We start from the raw sequence: 17,632 nt of genomic DNA, 5'->3' as shown, positions 1-17,632 counted from the left end.
TCTCTGTCAAGTCTGAGACCACACCAGTCATATGACCTCGTGATTCAGTTATCTCTGTCAAGTCTGAGACCCATCAGGCAAATGACTTCAAGTCTGAGACCACATCAGGCAAATGACTTCAAGTCTGAGACCACATCAGGCAAATGACTTCAAGTCTGAGACCACATCAGGCGAATGACTTCAAGTCCGAGACCACATCGGTCATATGACCTCAAGATTCAGTCATCTCTGTCAAGTCAGAGACCACATCAGTCATATGACCTCAAGATTCAGTCATCTCTGACAAGACTGAGACCACATCAGTCATATGACCTCAAGATTCAGTCATCTCTGTCAAGACTGAGACCACATCAAGTCATATGACCTTAAAATTCAATCATCTCTGTCAAGACTGAGACCACATCAAGCCATATGACCTCAAGATTCAGTTATCTCTGAGACCACATCAGTCATATGACCTTAAGATTCAGTTATCTCTGTCAAGACTGAGACCACATCAAGTCATATGACCTTAAGATTCAGTTATCTCTGTCAAAACTGAGACCACATCAAGTCATATGACCTCAAGATTCAGTCATCTCTGTCAAGTCGGACACCACATCAAGTCATATGACCTCAAGATTCAGTCATCTCTGTCAAGACCGAGACCACATCAGTCATATGACCTCAAGATTCAGTTATCTCTGTCAAGTCGGAGACCACATCAGTCGTATGACCTCAAGATTCAGTTATCTCTGTCAAGTCGGAGATCACATCAGTCGTATGACCTCAAGATTCAGTCATCTCTGTCAAGACTGAGACCACATCAGTCATATGACCTCAAGATTCAGTCATCTCTGTCAAGTCTGAGACCACATCAGTCATATGACCTCAAGATTCAGTCATTTCTGTCAAGTCTGAGACCACATCAGTCATATAACAGTCTAGTATAATAGGCATTGTCATAAAATTTATTAGTTAATATGTTACTGCAGTACATATTATTTATATTTATCACCATTGTGCACTTTATGCCTCATGGGTATACGACCTTCTGGTTTATTATAAATAAAACTTGCTAGCTTGAAACTTGAAACTTAAAACCCCAAGTTTCATTTATCTCTGTCAAGTCTATGACCATATCAGATTTCAAGTTTCAGGAATAGAGACATATCCATAGAGATGTAACTTAAAGTTCCTATAATTTAGCACAGGATTTTCTTTAAGCTTTAGAACCTTTTTTATTAAACATTTACTGCCTCAAAGCCATAGTTCATGCCTTAAACCATGTGTTCTGCAAGTGGATGCCAGCGCTTGTCCATTTTTCCATCTTGATCAAGGGATGTAGGTTGACAAATGTCTTAACAAGTTAAAGGACCTGGTACAAAGAAGTACTCTGGCATAGTAAACAAAGGTACCATGTTTCATGTCAATATCATACACACTTTTCAAGCAATGGCACACATTAACGTGTTTAACACCCATGATAACACTTACAGTATCTTCTTTATGATAACAATATCCTGATCCCTCTTTGCAGAGACAAAGCCAGCAATGTGCTGTTATTTAATATCATTTCCTTAAGTTCCGACTGGTGTGCAAATGTAACATTGTGACAGTTATCATAATAGTTATTGAAACCAATCAAGACTTATAATTCATTTAAAACCACAAATATTTGAATCCTTTTTCGATAAAAATTTGGGATAGTCATACAGACCAAACGCACAAATAACCCTTTCTAAAGTAATTTAATATATTACTTAACATATGAAACACAACGTCTGCTCTGCATTTTTGAAGCAGCCAAAAATAAGCAACTAGTAGCATGTTGACACATTTAAAAACAAAAATTAAACATTTTAAATAAAGGATTATTTTTGAATGTTTTTAACACTTTCTTCAATAGCATCACCTCAAACACTCCAAGCAAGGGAGACAACTTTAAGAAACAGTTCATTTGTTTACAGCAGGATCTAGGTAGCTTCCCTTGGCAGGGATGAGAGGGCTGACGTCAATAGTTTTATCAATGCACATGAGGTTTCCACGCAGTTCAGGGAACTGAAATTGCAAAATATATATATCATATCATGCAGATCTGGGAATTAAAATAATCACGAGGTATTTTTATATAACACAGTTCTGGGTAGTGAAAATATCACAAGGTATATAATATTACTCAGTTAAATGGGAAGTGAAATAATCACTAGGTATATAATATTAATCAGTTATGGGAAGTGAAATAATCACTAGGTATATAATATTACTCAGTTATGGGAAGTGAAATAATCACTAGGTATATAATATTACTCAGTTCTGGGAAGTGAAATAATCACAAGGTATATAATATTACTCAGTTCTGGGAAGTGAAATAATCACAAGGTATATAATATTACTCAGTTCCTGTAAGTGAAATAATCACAAGGTATATAATATTACTCAGTTCTGGGAAGTAAAATATTCACAAGGTATCTTATATAATGCAGTTCTGAGAACTGAAATATTCACGAGGTATCTTATAAAACTCATTTCTTGGACGAGCAGAAGAGATCTCTCTAACCTTGTACCAACAACTGATCTTCTCTCCATCTGATTTTGTTAAAATCTTTAAATCATTCAATGTCTCACATGTTAAAATGAATTTGATGTTATTTTTTAAGTTTTCAAAGGGAGTCATTTTATTTTTGTTATGTCACATACCATATCCCTATTCCCTACTACCCGTCACATACCATATCCCTATTCTCTACTACCCGTCACATACCATGTCCCTATTCTCTACTACCCGTCACATACCATGTCCCTATTCTCTACTACCCGTCACATACCATGTCCCTATTCTCTACTACCCCTCACATACCATATCCCTATTCTCTATTACCCCTCACATACCATGTCCCTATTCTCTATTACCCGTCACATACCATGTCCTTATTCTCTACTACCCGTCACATACCATATCCCTATTCTCTACTACCCGTCATGTACCATATCCCTATTCTCTACTACCCGTCACATACCATATCCCTATTCTCTATTACCCGTCACATACCATGTCCCTATTCTCTATTACCCGTCACATACCATGTCCCTATTCTCTATTACCCGTCACATACCATGTCCTTATTCTCTACTACCCCTCACATACCATGTCCCTATTCTCTACTACCCGTCACATACCATATCCCTATTCTCTACTACCCGTCACATACCATATCCCTATTCTCTACTACCCGTCACGTACCATATCCCTATTCTCTACTACCCGTCACATACCATATCCCTATTCTCTACTACCCATCACGTACCATATCCCTATTCTCTACTACCCGTCACATACCATATCCCTATTCTCTACTACCCGTCACATACCATATCCCTATTCTCTACTACCCGTCACATACCATATCCCTATTCTCTACTACCCGTCACATACCATATCCCTATTCTCTACTACCCGTCACGTACCATATCCCTATTCTCTACTACCCGTCACATACCATATCCCTATTCTCTACTACCCGTCACATACCATATCCCTATTCTCTACTACCCGTCACATACCATATCCCTATTCTCTACTACCCGTCACATACCATGTCCCTATTCTCTACTACCCGTCACATACCATGTCCCTATTCTCTACTACCCGTCACATACCATGTCCCTATTCTCTACTACCCCTCACATACCATGTCCCTATTCTCTACTACCCGTCACATACCATGTCCCTATTCTCTACTACCCCTCACATACCATGTCCCTATTCTCTACTACCCCTCACATACCATATCCCTATTCTCTACTACCCGTCACATACCATGTCCCTATTCTCTACTACCCCTCACATACCATGTCCCTATTCTCTACTACCACTCACATACCATGTCCCTATTCTCTACTACCCCTCACATACCATGTCCCTTAGGGCAGTGAGCTCAATAAGTTCCTCCTCTTTGATGTACATCTCATCCACATCAAATGGTGGACGCCATGATGTCATATGCTTTCGTCTCACTTCACTTGCAAGTCTGGAATAAAACAAAAGCTGTCACAGACACGTGATAAATGCCCCGCATTGGGCGTTATTGGACGGATAGCTATTAAAAAGAGCACAAGAGATTATTGTAAAGAATGTATGTCCCCCCAACAACCCTTTCAATGGCAGCCGATTCATGATCTCGCATTGAGTGTCTGGGGTTATTCAGGGTTATGATCAATGTCTTACAAGTTGCAGTAGGTCAATTGGTATAGTTACATGTATAGCCTGGAGTTCTAAAGTTGATGAGTAACAGTTTCCATTATGTATGTGTACTCCTGATAGCTGTGAACTAAGTTAAATGGATAATATAAAGTGAACAATAGCTGCTTACTGGTGAATAGAAGAGGCAACCAGTATGTTTATTATAAATAACAATGGTAACAGATACATTTGTACATGAAAGTTTTGGAGTTTGCAGCTACACAAGTCCAGAAATGCCAATTTTTGCTAGTTCAATGGCAATAACTTTGGTTTTTCCTAGTGGTGCAGAAAACAAAACCCCAGTTTACAACATTATCACCTAATTAACATTCCTCTAAGAGTTCATGACTCTAGATAATATATTCATTGTGTTTTGAGCGGCACAAGTCCAGAAATGCAATTTTTTGCTATTTCAAAGGCAGTAACTCTGGTTTTAGTCAGTGCAGTAGGAAACAAAATCACAAGTGCAAAACTTCATCACATAAAGAACATTCCATCAAGGTTTCTTGGCTGTATGTGTAATAATTTTGGAGTTTTGAGCAGCTCAAGTTTGCATACCGTAACACATGTACTTACGGACAGAACGACGCATCTGCTGATAAGGGGAAATGTATAAGCCCCCCTCCCCCCTCATTTTTTCTGGGAGCACTTAACATATGGACCTGTGGAATCGTATCACTTCTTGTTGCTTGCCAAAAGATACAACACACTTGCCCTTCGGCCTCGTACTATATGACTTTCACGCAAGTAAATTACTTGAAGTAATACAACCCCACAGATTATCTGACTAACATAACATTTCCAATGTAACATTGATGGGAAAATAATACTTTTAAAAACAGAAGGAAAAACACACAATATTTTTTAATCATATTATGCTCTTAATGGGATGAAATTAGTTCAGATTAAGATTAAACTGAAGCTTTTTTTTGGAATATTGAGGTCTTAAACCTTACCTGAGCCTGTAAACACTCCAATCTTCTTCCTTTGTCTTGTTCCAGTCCTTGAACTTCTTGTAGTCACCCAGCGTCCTTGATATCAGGTCCATATGCTCCAGGTCCATAAACAGCTGCAAAACAACGTTCATCATTAACGAGGCCAGATATTCATGAACACTGTGTGTTTTGGGTAGGCATTCATTAACAACAAACGTGAGGACAGAGATTCATGAACACTGTAGGCTAGTGCAGGGATTTATGAACACTACATTTGATTAAGGATTCATGAACAAGGAATATGTGGTAAGTGATTTGTTAATAAACAAGGTACATTTTGGGGATTCGTGAACAATGCAGGGATATATGAATACAGTACACTTAATGAAAGTTTCATGAGTAATGTATGTGTAGAAAAGGGATTAAGGAACAATATTAGAACGAAAACAGGATTTATGAACAATGTATACAGGGTCTTGATCAAGGATTTGATATTAAAAGGGGCGTTCCATAGGGACAGGGGGTTTCGTGTACTTCCCCAACAAAATTTCAACAGTTTCTAATCCAAAATAGTGTGTTTTGGGCACATTTAAATACTTCTTGTTCTCATTTATTGAAATAAAAAGTAGTTGGAAGATTTGGAGGGGGGATTTAATGAAATAGTATAGATCTGGCTAATAACTTTAGAAGTTTATTTTATAATTAATTCAAATTCCTTAAACACACAAAAATTAGCGCAATGCATCAAATAAAATTTGTTTACATCAACTAGACAACTTCTGTAAAAAAAAACCCTACATGTTCTTGGTCTATTGATAAACCCATAGAATGTTTTGAACAAATAATATCTTCTGTTTCAATGCTGCAAATGTTGATTTTTTTTTCCATAATTTTACGCAAACATTTTAGCTGGGATCTTCCCGCTTTTTGGGGACATAAAAGTTCAGTGTAGGTAAATACCAGGTCCAGGTCTTCCATGTCGGTGACATCGTACTCAAGGACATCGCAGTATGGCCTGAAACAATCCCATATACAATATTAATTTCGCATGATACAAGCATGAGCGTGAACATTTTGAATAATCCAGCAATAATATTTCAGTGGTTGAATTTAGCAAAAACCAGCAAGCCCTGCACTGGTAAAATGCTGTCCAGGCTAGCCCAAAATTTCAGATATTTAATAACAGATATTCTGTTATGCACTAGTGCCATCATTAAGTCTAATTTTGATAACTGTTATTTTATGAAATAATAAAAATGTAAATAACAATTATGTATTTGTCTATGGTTAAGTAAATCTCTTTCAAACCTTGTCGCAAACGAGTAATTCTTCAACCGCATTTGACATAAATGTACATATATAAAATGTACATATATATATATATTTATGAATTGATTGCATGTGTCAATGCTGTATGAACGCTTGACAGCAACTAATACATATGTAAAAGCTTACCGGAAATATTAAAGGCTTTCCTCATAGGCTCCAGCAAGTGTTTCTTGTTGCTCAGTATTAAACCTTACCTCATAGGCTCCATCAAGTGTTTCTTGTAGCTCAGTATTAAACCTTACCTCATAGGCTCCATCAAGTGTTTCTTGTAGCTCAGTATTAAACCTTACCTCATAGGCTCCATCAAGTGTTTCTTGTAGCTCAGTATTAAACCTTACCTCATAGGCTCCATCAAGTGTTTCTTGTTGCTCAGTATTAAACCTTACCTCATAGGCTCCATCAAGTGTTTCTTGTAGCTCAGTATTAAACCTTACCTCATAGGCTCCATCAAGTGTTTCTTGTAGCTCAGTATTAAACCTTACCTCATAGGCTCCATCAAGTGTTTCTTGTAGCTCAGTATTAAACCTTACCTCGTAGGCTCCAGCAAGTGTTTCTTGTAGCTCAGTATTAAACCTTACCTCATAGGCTCCATCAAGTGTTTCTTGTTGCTCAGTATTAAACCTTACCTCATAGGCTCCATCAAGTGTTTCTTGTTGCTCAGTATTAAAGCTTACCTCATTGGCTCCACCAAGTGTTTCTTGTTGCTCAGTATTAAACCTTACCTCAAAGGCTCCAGCAAGTGTTTCTTGTTGCTCAGTATTAAACCTTACCTCATAGGCTCCAGCAAGTGTTTCTTGTTGCTCAATATTAAACCTTACCTCATAGGCTCCAGCAAGTGTTTCTTGTTGCTCAATATTAAACCTTACCTCATAGGCTCCAGCAAGTGTTTCTTGTTGCTCAGTATTAAACCTTACCTCATAGGTTCCAGCAAGTGTTTCTTGTAGCTCAATATAAAACATTACCTCATTGGTTCCAGGAAGTGTTTCTTGTAGCGCAACATTAAACCTTACCTCACAGGCTCCAGCTAGTGTTTCTTGTCGCTCAATATTAAACGTTACCTCATTGGTTCCAGCAAGTGTTTCTTGTCGCTCAATATTAAACGTTACCTCATTGGTTCCAGCAAGTGTTTCTTGTCGCTCAATATTAAACCTTACCTCATTGGTTCCAGCAAGTGTTTCTTGTCACTCAATATTAAACCTTACCTCATTGTTTCCAGCAAGTGTTTCTTGTCGCTCAATATTAAACCTTACCTCATTGGTTCCAGCAAGTGTTTCTTGTCGCTCAATATTAAACCTTACCTCATTGGTTCCAGCAAGTGTTTCTTGTCGCTCAATATTAAACCTTACCTCATTGTTTCCAGCAAGTGTTTCTTGTCGCTTAATATTAAACCTTACCTCATTGGTTCCAGCAAGTGTTTCTTGTCGCTCAATATTAAACCTTACCTCATTGGTTCCAGCAAGTGTTTTTTGTAGCTCAATATAAAATGTTACCACATTGGTTCCAGCAAGTGTTTCTTGTCGCTCAGTATCAAACCTACCCTCATAGATTCCAGCATGTGTTTCTTGTAGCTCAATACTAAACCTTACCTCATTGGTTCCAACAAGTGTTTCTTGTAATTGCCTTTCAGTGTCTCGATGTAGTCCTCATTCAACACAGGGCTGTTCTCATACTCTGGCTACACACCAAAACAAGAAGCAAAAAATATGGACTGATATATCAAAGAATAAATATGTACATGAAAATCTAGGCTTAAACAATTGTGTGTCAGTGTCAGTGTTGACAATTAAAAAAAAAAAGCCAAGGAACATCTGGCATGGTGTGTCTAATGTATTATTGGAATATCTTTAATGCTTTTTGAGTTATGGCCAGGAGAAAAGATTTGCACGCTGATAGGTCTGACGCCAACACTGCCAAAGATAATGCCATTCACCCTGATTATTTTACTTAAACAAGAGGCCCAAAAGGGCCTATTCTCTACTGGCTGGGTTTGTGTGGTCAACATCACCGTTTTCTAAAAGAACCAACCTCTTATGGATATCTGAATACTGTACAAGTTTCATCGAGATACAATCAAAACTGAAGACTGTATCATGTTCGCAAGCATTTTTTTACACAATAGCATTTTTTTATACTATCAAGGTCCATAATCTAATCATTTGAAGACCCATAATCTAGGCATGTATGGGCAGATCTAGCTGGTTTTCAAAAGGACCTGAGCTCTAATGGATATCCAAATACTGTACAAGTTTCATCGAGATAAAATCAAAACTGAAGACTGTATCGTGTTAACAAGCAATTGTTTACACAATAGCATTTTTTTTACACTATCAAGGCCCATAATCTAGGCATGCATGGGCGGATCTGGCTGGTTTTCGAAAGGAACCGAGCCCTAATGGATATGTAGATACTGTACAAGTTTCATCAAGATACAATCAAAACTGAAGGCTGTATTGTGTTAACAAGGAATTGTTTACAATCAAAACTGAAGGCTGTATTGTGTTAACAAGGAATTGTTTACAGACGCACTGATTTTTATACTATAACGGCCCATAATCTAGGCATGCATGGGCGTATCTGGCTGGTGTCGAAAGAAACCAAGCTATAATGGATATGTAGATACTGTACAAGTTTCATCGAGATACAATCAAAACTGAAGGCTGTATCGTGTTAACAAGGAATTGTTTACAGACGCACGGATGCACATACTACGTACACATTTCCATCGCATAAGCTCTTCTGGCCTTTGGCCAGTAGTGCTAAAAACAGACAAGCTGAAAAATAACCAGCCCAGGATAAACAAATCCCAATAAAATACTGAGGATGGAGCTCAATCCAAATCCAGCAATAAGCCAGTAATTCTGTACTGATCTGAATAACCGAGGCACAGTAGGCAACTGCCTAAATTTTCTTCCCTGTCTGTGCCGTCTAAATTGGGAAAGTTTCCAGATGTTGAAAACATTGTGCCAATACGACGATCAAATTGCAAATGAACATTTTGACTCTATTTCCACGAACATAATAATGGGTTAGAGGACCATGATATTGTGTTGCTTTTCTGTTATTGTTTTTAAATAATAAATACATTTTCTTTTTACTTCTTCAAGAAAACTTGACCAAACTATATATGAGGAAAAAAACATGATATTCTGGAAAAAATAGACATTCTTTCTATTAAAAGGAAACATCACGTTAAGGCGGTAATTTTTCTATTCATAAGTTTTTGCTTACATTTTTCTTTTTCATCTCAGCAACAATCCAGGCAGCCGGGGCATCCAGGTAGATAATCAAGTTGGGGTACCACAGGTAAAAACAGCTGTTTTCCCTGTATTTTTCATAGTACTGAAGCCCTGTAATCACAATGCTTTGTAAATATATGTAGGAATATAGAATTACAGTTTTCATCTACATGTAGTGGATTAAATAGACATAAGTTGACAATTAAATTTGGTCTTGTTATATTTGCGATCCATTTGACAATGTGGAACAGTGGTTTTATGGACAGTTGAAGACAATACTGAATGTCACACTATGCCCACTGACTAAACATAATCCTATGAACCTGATAGTAATAACACATTTAAAATAAGGGTAAACGACTGATTATTACAGAATTATTTTCCATCCTGAAGCTTGGAATTATCATCAGAATAATGTATACACAGATAATATGGAAAGAATAAGTTCATGGCATGGCCTTTTCCTTGACTGACCAATGGTTCTCTAGTTTGCGTCTACTCTTTTGTAATAGTCTGCTTCCTTATAATACACTTTACCAGAGTAAACATCTTTCATCTTGCTATTTGGGGTTCTTGTGGACAATATTGAACTAGGATATGTCAAAATCAGGGTAGTGCTGTTTACACCATATATTAAATTCATTTTTTATGACAAATTTGTAAATGTCCAATGCAGACCTTTTCACATGCATTTCACACATGCCTTAGGCCCAATTTCTAAGCCGAGGAATATGCTTTCCCCAAAATTTTAGTAAGAATTCCCCTCCATCCCTCTCCACTATTGAGTGGACAACAAACAGGGTGAATAAAAATAATTTATTATTGACACTACATACACATGTACTTTGATACATGAATATTACATCAATTTGCAGTGGAGAGTGTGGTTCAGTGAACATGGTGTCTACCTCACACCCAAGAGACTTTGATCCACCAGCAGCCTAACAAATATCAAGTTATTGTTTACATTGTTTCCAGCATTGTTTTGACTGAAAATTAAAGGAATTAGAAAACCTACCGCTTTTGAACCCAATCTACCACTTTTGAGACCTTAATTTACCTCTCTGCCATTGCCAGGTTCACATGTCTGCCAGCAGGGTACTTCCTCATGACCCCACAAAATGGACACCAGTACTGGTTTATACCCAGTAAGGGGATCCGGGAGTCATTTTAGGTGTCAGCAGTATTCACAATGGAACTTATATTAATACGCATAAACAAATTTGCACTAAAACTATTTTTGTTTCATTTGTATCTACTAAAAATATGGCCAAATTCCCATTTCTCAGAGCTGACAGCCCAGTAATGACAGCAGTTGTCAAAATCAAGCTTTTCTTAAACAGGCCAGAAAAGTCAATACTATATTTTTATTTATTAGTGAGATTACAACGCACTAAGTATAAAATGCACAGACAGATGACTTTTCATAACAGCATGAATGACTGACAGTGTCAAATATTAACAGCAGATAGTGGTATACTACCTTTCTTTGAGAAATAGCCCATGTCCGCTAGTGTTCTGGCATATACAATGTCACTCCATACACTTGTCTCCATAACTGTGCCTATTCCTGTAACAATTACAAGAAACAATTCAGTCACCATAAAACTATGCAACACTGTCAGTGTTTATATGGACTATACATTAAATATGCAGACTCTTTAGTCATGCAGACTCTTATTCTTAAGACATGAAGTCTCTAATATGAGCAAAATTTAGATACCTGTTGACAATAAATGGCTAAGGGCATCAGCATAATGATACCATCTTTGGCGGAAAACTTGAAGTTGCTTTCCACTGAAGTGTAGGTTTGGTGTTTCTTCCCGGTAGAAAGTGTCAACATCTAGAATTTTCAACTTAGGGTTTGAAATGAAGTCATTTAGATGGCGTGTGTCGAAATCACCATCCATGTACCAGTCTTTAGGTTGGTAACCATGACATGATCTTAATTTAAAATGCTCGGCCAGTTTGTCAACAAACAGTGATTTGCCGACACAAGGTGGACCATCAACTTGAATTATTCTACTATTGTCGTTCAGTCTCGCTGATGTAAAATCAATCAACGAAGACAGAAAGTTAAACGGCATCCATGATGGGTAGGGCTTTTTATATTTTGGATTGCTTGTCAGATTTCTTTGCCCTTCAACTGCAACGGGCGCTACAAAATTTGCAGGGCGTGACAGTACTGAACCGCATGCGCGCACGAGTGGCAAAAGCTGCGCGCGTGCAACTGCCATTGATGAAATGTTTTCAGATCAGAAGGAAACAACGGCAAGCCGCAAATAACATTGATCTTTAAATGTTTTCCTTTCGCCGGAGACAGCGGAAGTTTCCTCTGCGCATGTCAAATTTTCTTTTACGAACTTCTCGATCGTCGTAAAATTAGGCGCTTCTACACCATTATAAGAAACTCTCAAAGCAAAACCTAACGCAGCGTTACTTCCCCTTTCAACTTCAACTACGCGCATTAAACGAGCCTCAATGGGGCACTTGCAAGGGTCAATGTTCAATTCATATTGTGTTGTAACTACTTTAAAAACTTATAGGTTCTGAATACCTTAGCTGTTATCTTTAATTTATTTTTCTGTGCGCGAGAGTGTGGTCTTGTGTTGTGGGGGAAACCGGAGAACCCGGAGAAAACCCACTTGTCCATCTTCGCAGGGAGGGCCAATTTCTTATGTTGCCATAACTTGTGGCCCAGCCCTATTGTTTTATAATATTGTTTGTCGAAATTATTTATATCACGTGTGTATATTATTACAATAAAATACGATTAAACTAGTAACTCTCTCTATACATGTAAATGATCATCTAAAAATATGAAGGGGTGGGAATAAATTATCAACGCACTCCGTTGTCTTCAATAATTTTCATTATTAAAATAATCATGCAACCCGAACATCGACAAAAAAGTAGCCAGTTGGATATATGCATATACATACAAATAGCCAGTTGGATATACATGTATGCATATACGGGCATAAAAATGTATACTGGAAGCAACGTTCCTAAAATTTTCCTTGTCATTGACCTGACCACGAGTCTAACTCCTCCTTTAAAATATACCGTCCTTACAAATAATTATATTTACATACATGTCATATCCAATTTCTAAATAAGAACTTGTCGAGATTAGTAAAAATAAAACCATATCCAATAGTCAGAGCTGTAGGACAACTCTGCATTCATCGCAGGTATCGCGGCATGTTGATACACAACTTCTCCTTTGGCAATTATCCCATCAACCGGTGGGGTAACATCCCCCCTTTTAGCTTCATAATTTTCTTGAAGCTCCACTTGGGGATGTGACTGGGTCAAGTCGTAATGCAGCCATTATAGGGTGAGGGCAGACCTTTATAACAACAACAACAACAACAACAACTACAACTACAACAACTAATTATGTGAACAATATGTTGTTTACCCGTTCACCATTACCGAAACTTTAAGCAATGTGAACATCTTTGTGAGTTAACCAGTTAAAACCAATTAACTGCATTTTTTTGCAATTTTACTATGGCAGCACAAAAAAGCGGACATTTTCAAAAGCACCAGCTGTGTCCAGTAGGGAAGAACACCCTGACAACACAAAAAGTTGCATACCACATTAATAATCCTTAGTGGTCGAACTTATATATTTTATATCATTTATGGAATGGTGGTAATGTTCATATCTCCTCTGTATGAAAAGATATATAGATACACTCCACTATTGAATGAAGTTGAAAGTCATGTTCCACTGTATGGACATGTATACACTCCACTATTCGATGAAGTTGAAGGTCATGTGCAACTGTGTGGACATGTATACACTCCACTATTCGATATAGAAGGTCATGTGGAACTGTGTGAACATGTACAAATTCCACTATTCGATGGAGTAGAATTTCATGTGCCACCGTATGAACATGTAAACACTCCACTATTCGATGGAGTAGAAGGTCATGTGGAACTTGTGAACATGTATACACTCCACTATTCGATGGAGTTGAAGGTCATGTGGAACTGTGTGAACATGTAGACACTCCACTATTCGATGGAGTAGAATTTCACGTGGAACTGTGTGAACATGTTAACACTCCACTATTCGATGGAGTAGAATGTCATGTGGAACTGTGTGAACATGTATACACTCCACTATTCGACGGAGTTGAAGGTCATGTGGAACTGTGTGAACATGTAAACACTCCACTATACGATGGAGTAGAATGTCATGTGGAACTGTGTGAACATATATACACTCCACTATTCGATGACGTTGAAGGTCATGTGCCACTGTATGAACATGTATACACTCCACTATTCGATGGAGTTGAAGGTCATGTGCCACTGTATGAACATATATACACTCCACTATTCGATGACGTTGAAGGTCATGTGCCACTGTATGGACATGTAAACACTCCACTAGCCGATGGAGTAGAATTTCATGTGGAACTGTATGAACATGCATATACTCCACTATTCGATGACGTTGAAGGTCATGTGCCACTGTATGAACATGTAAACACTCCACTAGCCGATGGAGTAGAATGTCATGTGGAACTGTGTGAATATATATACACTCACTCCACTATTCGATGACGTTGAAGGTCATGTGCCACTGTATGAACATGTATACACCCCACTATTCGATGGAGTTGAAGGTCATGTGCCACTGTATGAACATGTATACACTCCACTTTTCGATGGAGTTGAAGGTCATGTGCCACTGTATGAACATATATACACTCCACTATTCGATGACGTTGAAGGTCATGTGCCACTGTATGAACATGTAAACACTCCACTAGCCGATGGAGTAGAATTTCATGTGGAACTGTATGCACATGTATATACTCCACTATTCGATGACATTGAAGGTCATGTGCCACTGTATGAACATGTAAACACTCCACTAGCCGATGGAGTAGAATGTCATGTGGAACTGTGTGAATATATATACACTCCACTATTCGATGACGTTGAAGGTCATGTGCCACTGTATGAACATGTAAACACTCCACTATCCGATGTAGTAGAATATCATGTGGAAATGTATGAACATATATACACTCAACTATTCGATGACGTTGAAGGTCATGTGCCACTGTATGAACATGTAAACACTCCACTAGCCGATGAAGTAGAATGTCATGTGGAACTGTATGGACATGTATATACTCCACATTTTGATGGAGTTGAAGGTCATGTGCCATTCTATGAACATGTAAACACTCCACTATTCATATTCACATCGTATAACTATGGTCGACTCCCTTTTCCGCTACTTTAATATCAAATACATCACCTCGTATAACTATGGTCGACTCCCTTTCCCACTACCTTAACATCAAATACATCAACTCGTATAACAATGGTCGCCTCCCTTTCCCAGTACCTCAACATCAAATACATCAACTCGTATAACAATGGTCGCCTCCCTTTCCCAGTACCTCAATATCAACTCGTATAACTATGGTCGACTTCCTTTCCCACTACCTCAATATCAAATACATCAACTCGTATAACAATGGTCGCCACCCTTTCCCACTACCTTAACATCAAATACATCAACTCGTATAACAATGGTCGCCTCCCTTTCCCAGTACCTCAATATCAACTCGTATAACAATGGTCGCCTCCCTTTCCCACTACCTTAACATCAAATACATCAACTCGTATAACAATGGTCGACTCCCTTTCCCACTACCTCAATATCAAATACATCAACTCGTATAACTATGGTCGACTCCCTTTCCCACTACCTTAACATCAAATACATCAACTCGTATAACAATGGTCGCCACCCTTTCCCACTACCTTAACATCAAATACATCAACTCGTATAACAATGGTCGCCTCCCTTTCCCAGTACCTCAATATCAACTCGTATAACTATGGTCGACTTCCTTTCCCACTACCTCAATATCAAATACATCAACTCGTATAACAATGGTCGACTCCCTTTCCCACTACCTCAATATCAAATACATCAACTCGTATAACTATGGTCGACTCCCTTTCCCACTACCTTAACATCAAATACATCAACTCGTATAACAATGGTCGCCTCCCTTTCCCAGTACCTCAATATCAACTCGTATAACTATGGTCGACTTCCTTTCCCACTACCTCAATATCAAATACATCAACTCGTATAACTATGGTCGACTCCCTTTCCCACTACCTCAACATCAAATACATCAACTCGTATAACTATGGTCGACTCCCTTTCCCGCTACCTCAATATCAAATACATCAACTCGTATAACTATGGTCAACTCCATTTCCCACTACCTCGACATCAACTCGTATAACTATGGTCGACACGCTTTTCCGGTTCCACAATAAATAAGACACCACCTCGTATAACTATGGTCTACTCCCAATATAAGCTTGCAAAATCTGGATGTATACTTATGTATAATGATATAGTATTTATGTTCTTCTATCTTACATACATTGCTTCTGGGTATATCTCGTCCATTTAGCTAATTTCACTGCTGGATCAGTGCAAGCAGAAGGGAGAAAACCGCGCTAAATTAATTTTGTATTGTACATCTGAATTTCTTCCCCTGAAGTATCTAATTTATAGAATTAGTATGCAATATATAGTTTCGATGAGGTCAAAACCAGAACTTCAAGGAGTTTTCCAGTTTATAAGAGTTTTCTCTTTCATATCCGTGTTATATACGTGTGTTTTACTGTTAATTTTCGCAAAATATTACATACTCTTACATGAACTTATATTGTAAGACAAACATTATTTCAGGTATGTTTCAGAGATATAGACAATTGATAGAATTGAAGCTCAAAGATGATGACGCATATATGACCAAAAATACAGTAACCGCGTTCCTCGTCCGCTTCAAGATTATGTACATGAGAAAGAACCTACTTGAAGTGAAAACAAGCATTCGTCATAATCCCATCATAGCAATTGTAATGTGTCAATACAGTGTAAATCAAAAATATCATTATTCGTGAAGCTTTTATACCTTGAGTATCTATCATTGCTTGATTTATCATTTAGAATAGAGATTTAAGCATAAACTGCTGCCCTATAGTTGAAAGGTCATTTAAGAAGAACTGTCATTGCGGACTGTGCATTTTTTAGAGTTCGTTTTTCAAGTGGAGAGATTTTTCTTAGGAATAACTTGACCTCCCTTTTTTATTGGCTTAAAAGGTTATTTAAAGCTTGTACTTTAAGAATATATATGTTTTATCATAGTCTGTATTCGCTCAAAATGCCTTTAAATGTTGTCTAAAAATAATCATTTCACATTGAATTATAGAGGAAATGACAATGGTGGTGTGTAACCTAAACACAGCTTCACTTGTAGGAATAAAGAAAGCATATGTTAAACATTTGACAAAGGTGGTTAATAGAACTTTTGAAAACATCTGGCTTACATTGTAGGCGTTAAATAGAACATTTATAAAACATTTGACTTTGGCATTAAATAGAACATTTGTAAAACATTTGACTTTGGCATTAAATAGAACAGTTGTAAAACAGTTGACTTTGGCGTTAAATAGACAATTTGTAAAACAATTGACTTGGGCGTTAAATAGAACATTTATAAAACATTTGACTTTGGCGTTAAATAGACAATTTGTAAAACAATTGACTTGGGCGTTAAATACAACATTTATAAAACATTTGACAAAGGTGGTGAATAGAACATTTGTAAAACATTTGACTGGGGTGTTAAATAGAACATTTGTAAATTATTTGACTTTGGCGTTAAAAAGACAATTTATAAAACATTTGACTTGGGCGTTAAATAGACAATTTATAAAACATTTGACTTGGGCATTAAATTGAACATTTGTAAAACATTCGACTTTGGCGTTAAATAGAACATTTGTAAAACATTTGACTTGGGCATTAAATGGAATATTTGTAAAACATTTGACTTTGGCGT

At 37.5% G+C, this 17,632-nt stretch overlaps 1 protein-coding gene across 1 annotated transcript; it reads right to left on the bottom strand.

The window, feature by feature from the left end:
- Positions 1-1,711: 1,711 nt before the first annotated feature.
- Positions 1,712-12,069, bottom strand: LOC128238841 (NADH dehydrogenase [ubiquinone] 1 alpha subcomplex subunit 10, mitochondrial-like). Its single transcript, XM_052955120.1, has 8 exons — positions 11,446-12,069; positions 11,206-11,292; positions 9,715-9,833; positions 8,073-8,161; positions 6,118-6,172; positions 5,179-5,291; positions 3,896-4,010; positions 1,712-2,040 (listed from the first exon to the last, which is right to left on the bottom strand). Exons 1-8 carry the CDS (start codon positions 11,957-11,959, stop codon positions 1,936-1,938), a joined length of 1,197 nt encoding a protein of 398 aa, XP_052811080.1. The 5' UTR covers positions 11,960-12,069; the 3' UTR covers positions 1,712-1,935.
- Between the last annotated feature and the right edge of the window lie 5,563 nt (positions 12,070-17,632).

The sequence above is a fragment of the Mya arenaria genome, chromosome 1, assembly GCF_026914265.1.
Source record: "Mya arenaria isolate MELC-2E11 chromosome 1, ASM2691426v1".
Taxonomy (NCBI): Eukaryota; Metazoa; Mollusca; class Bivalvia; order Myida; family Myidae; genus Mya; species Mya arenaria.
The sequence above is the reverse complement of the archived record's forward strand: the minus strand, read 5'-3'. Positions and strand labels throughout refer to the sequence as shown.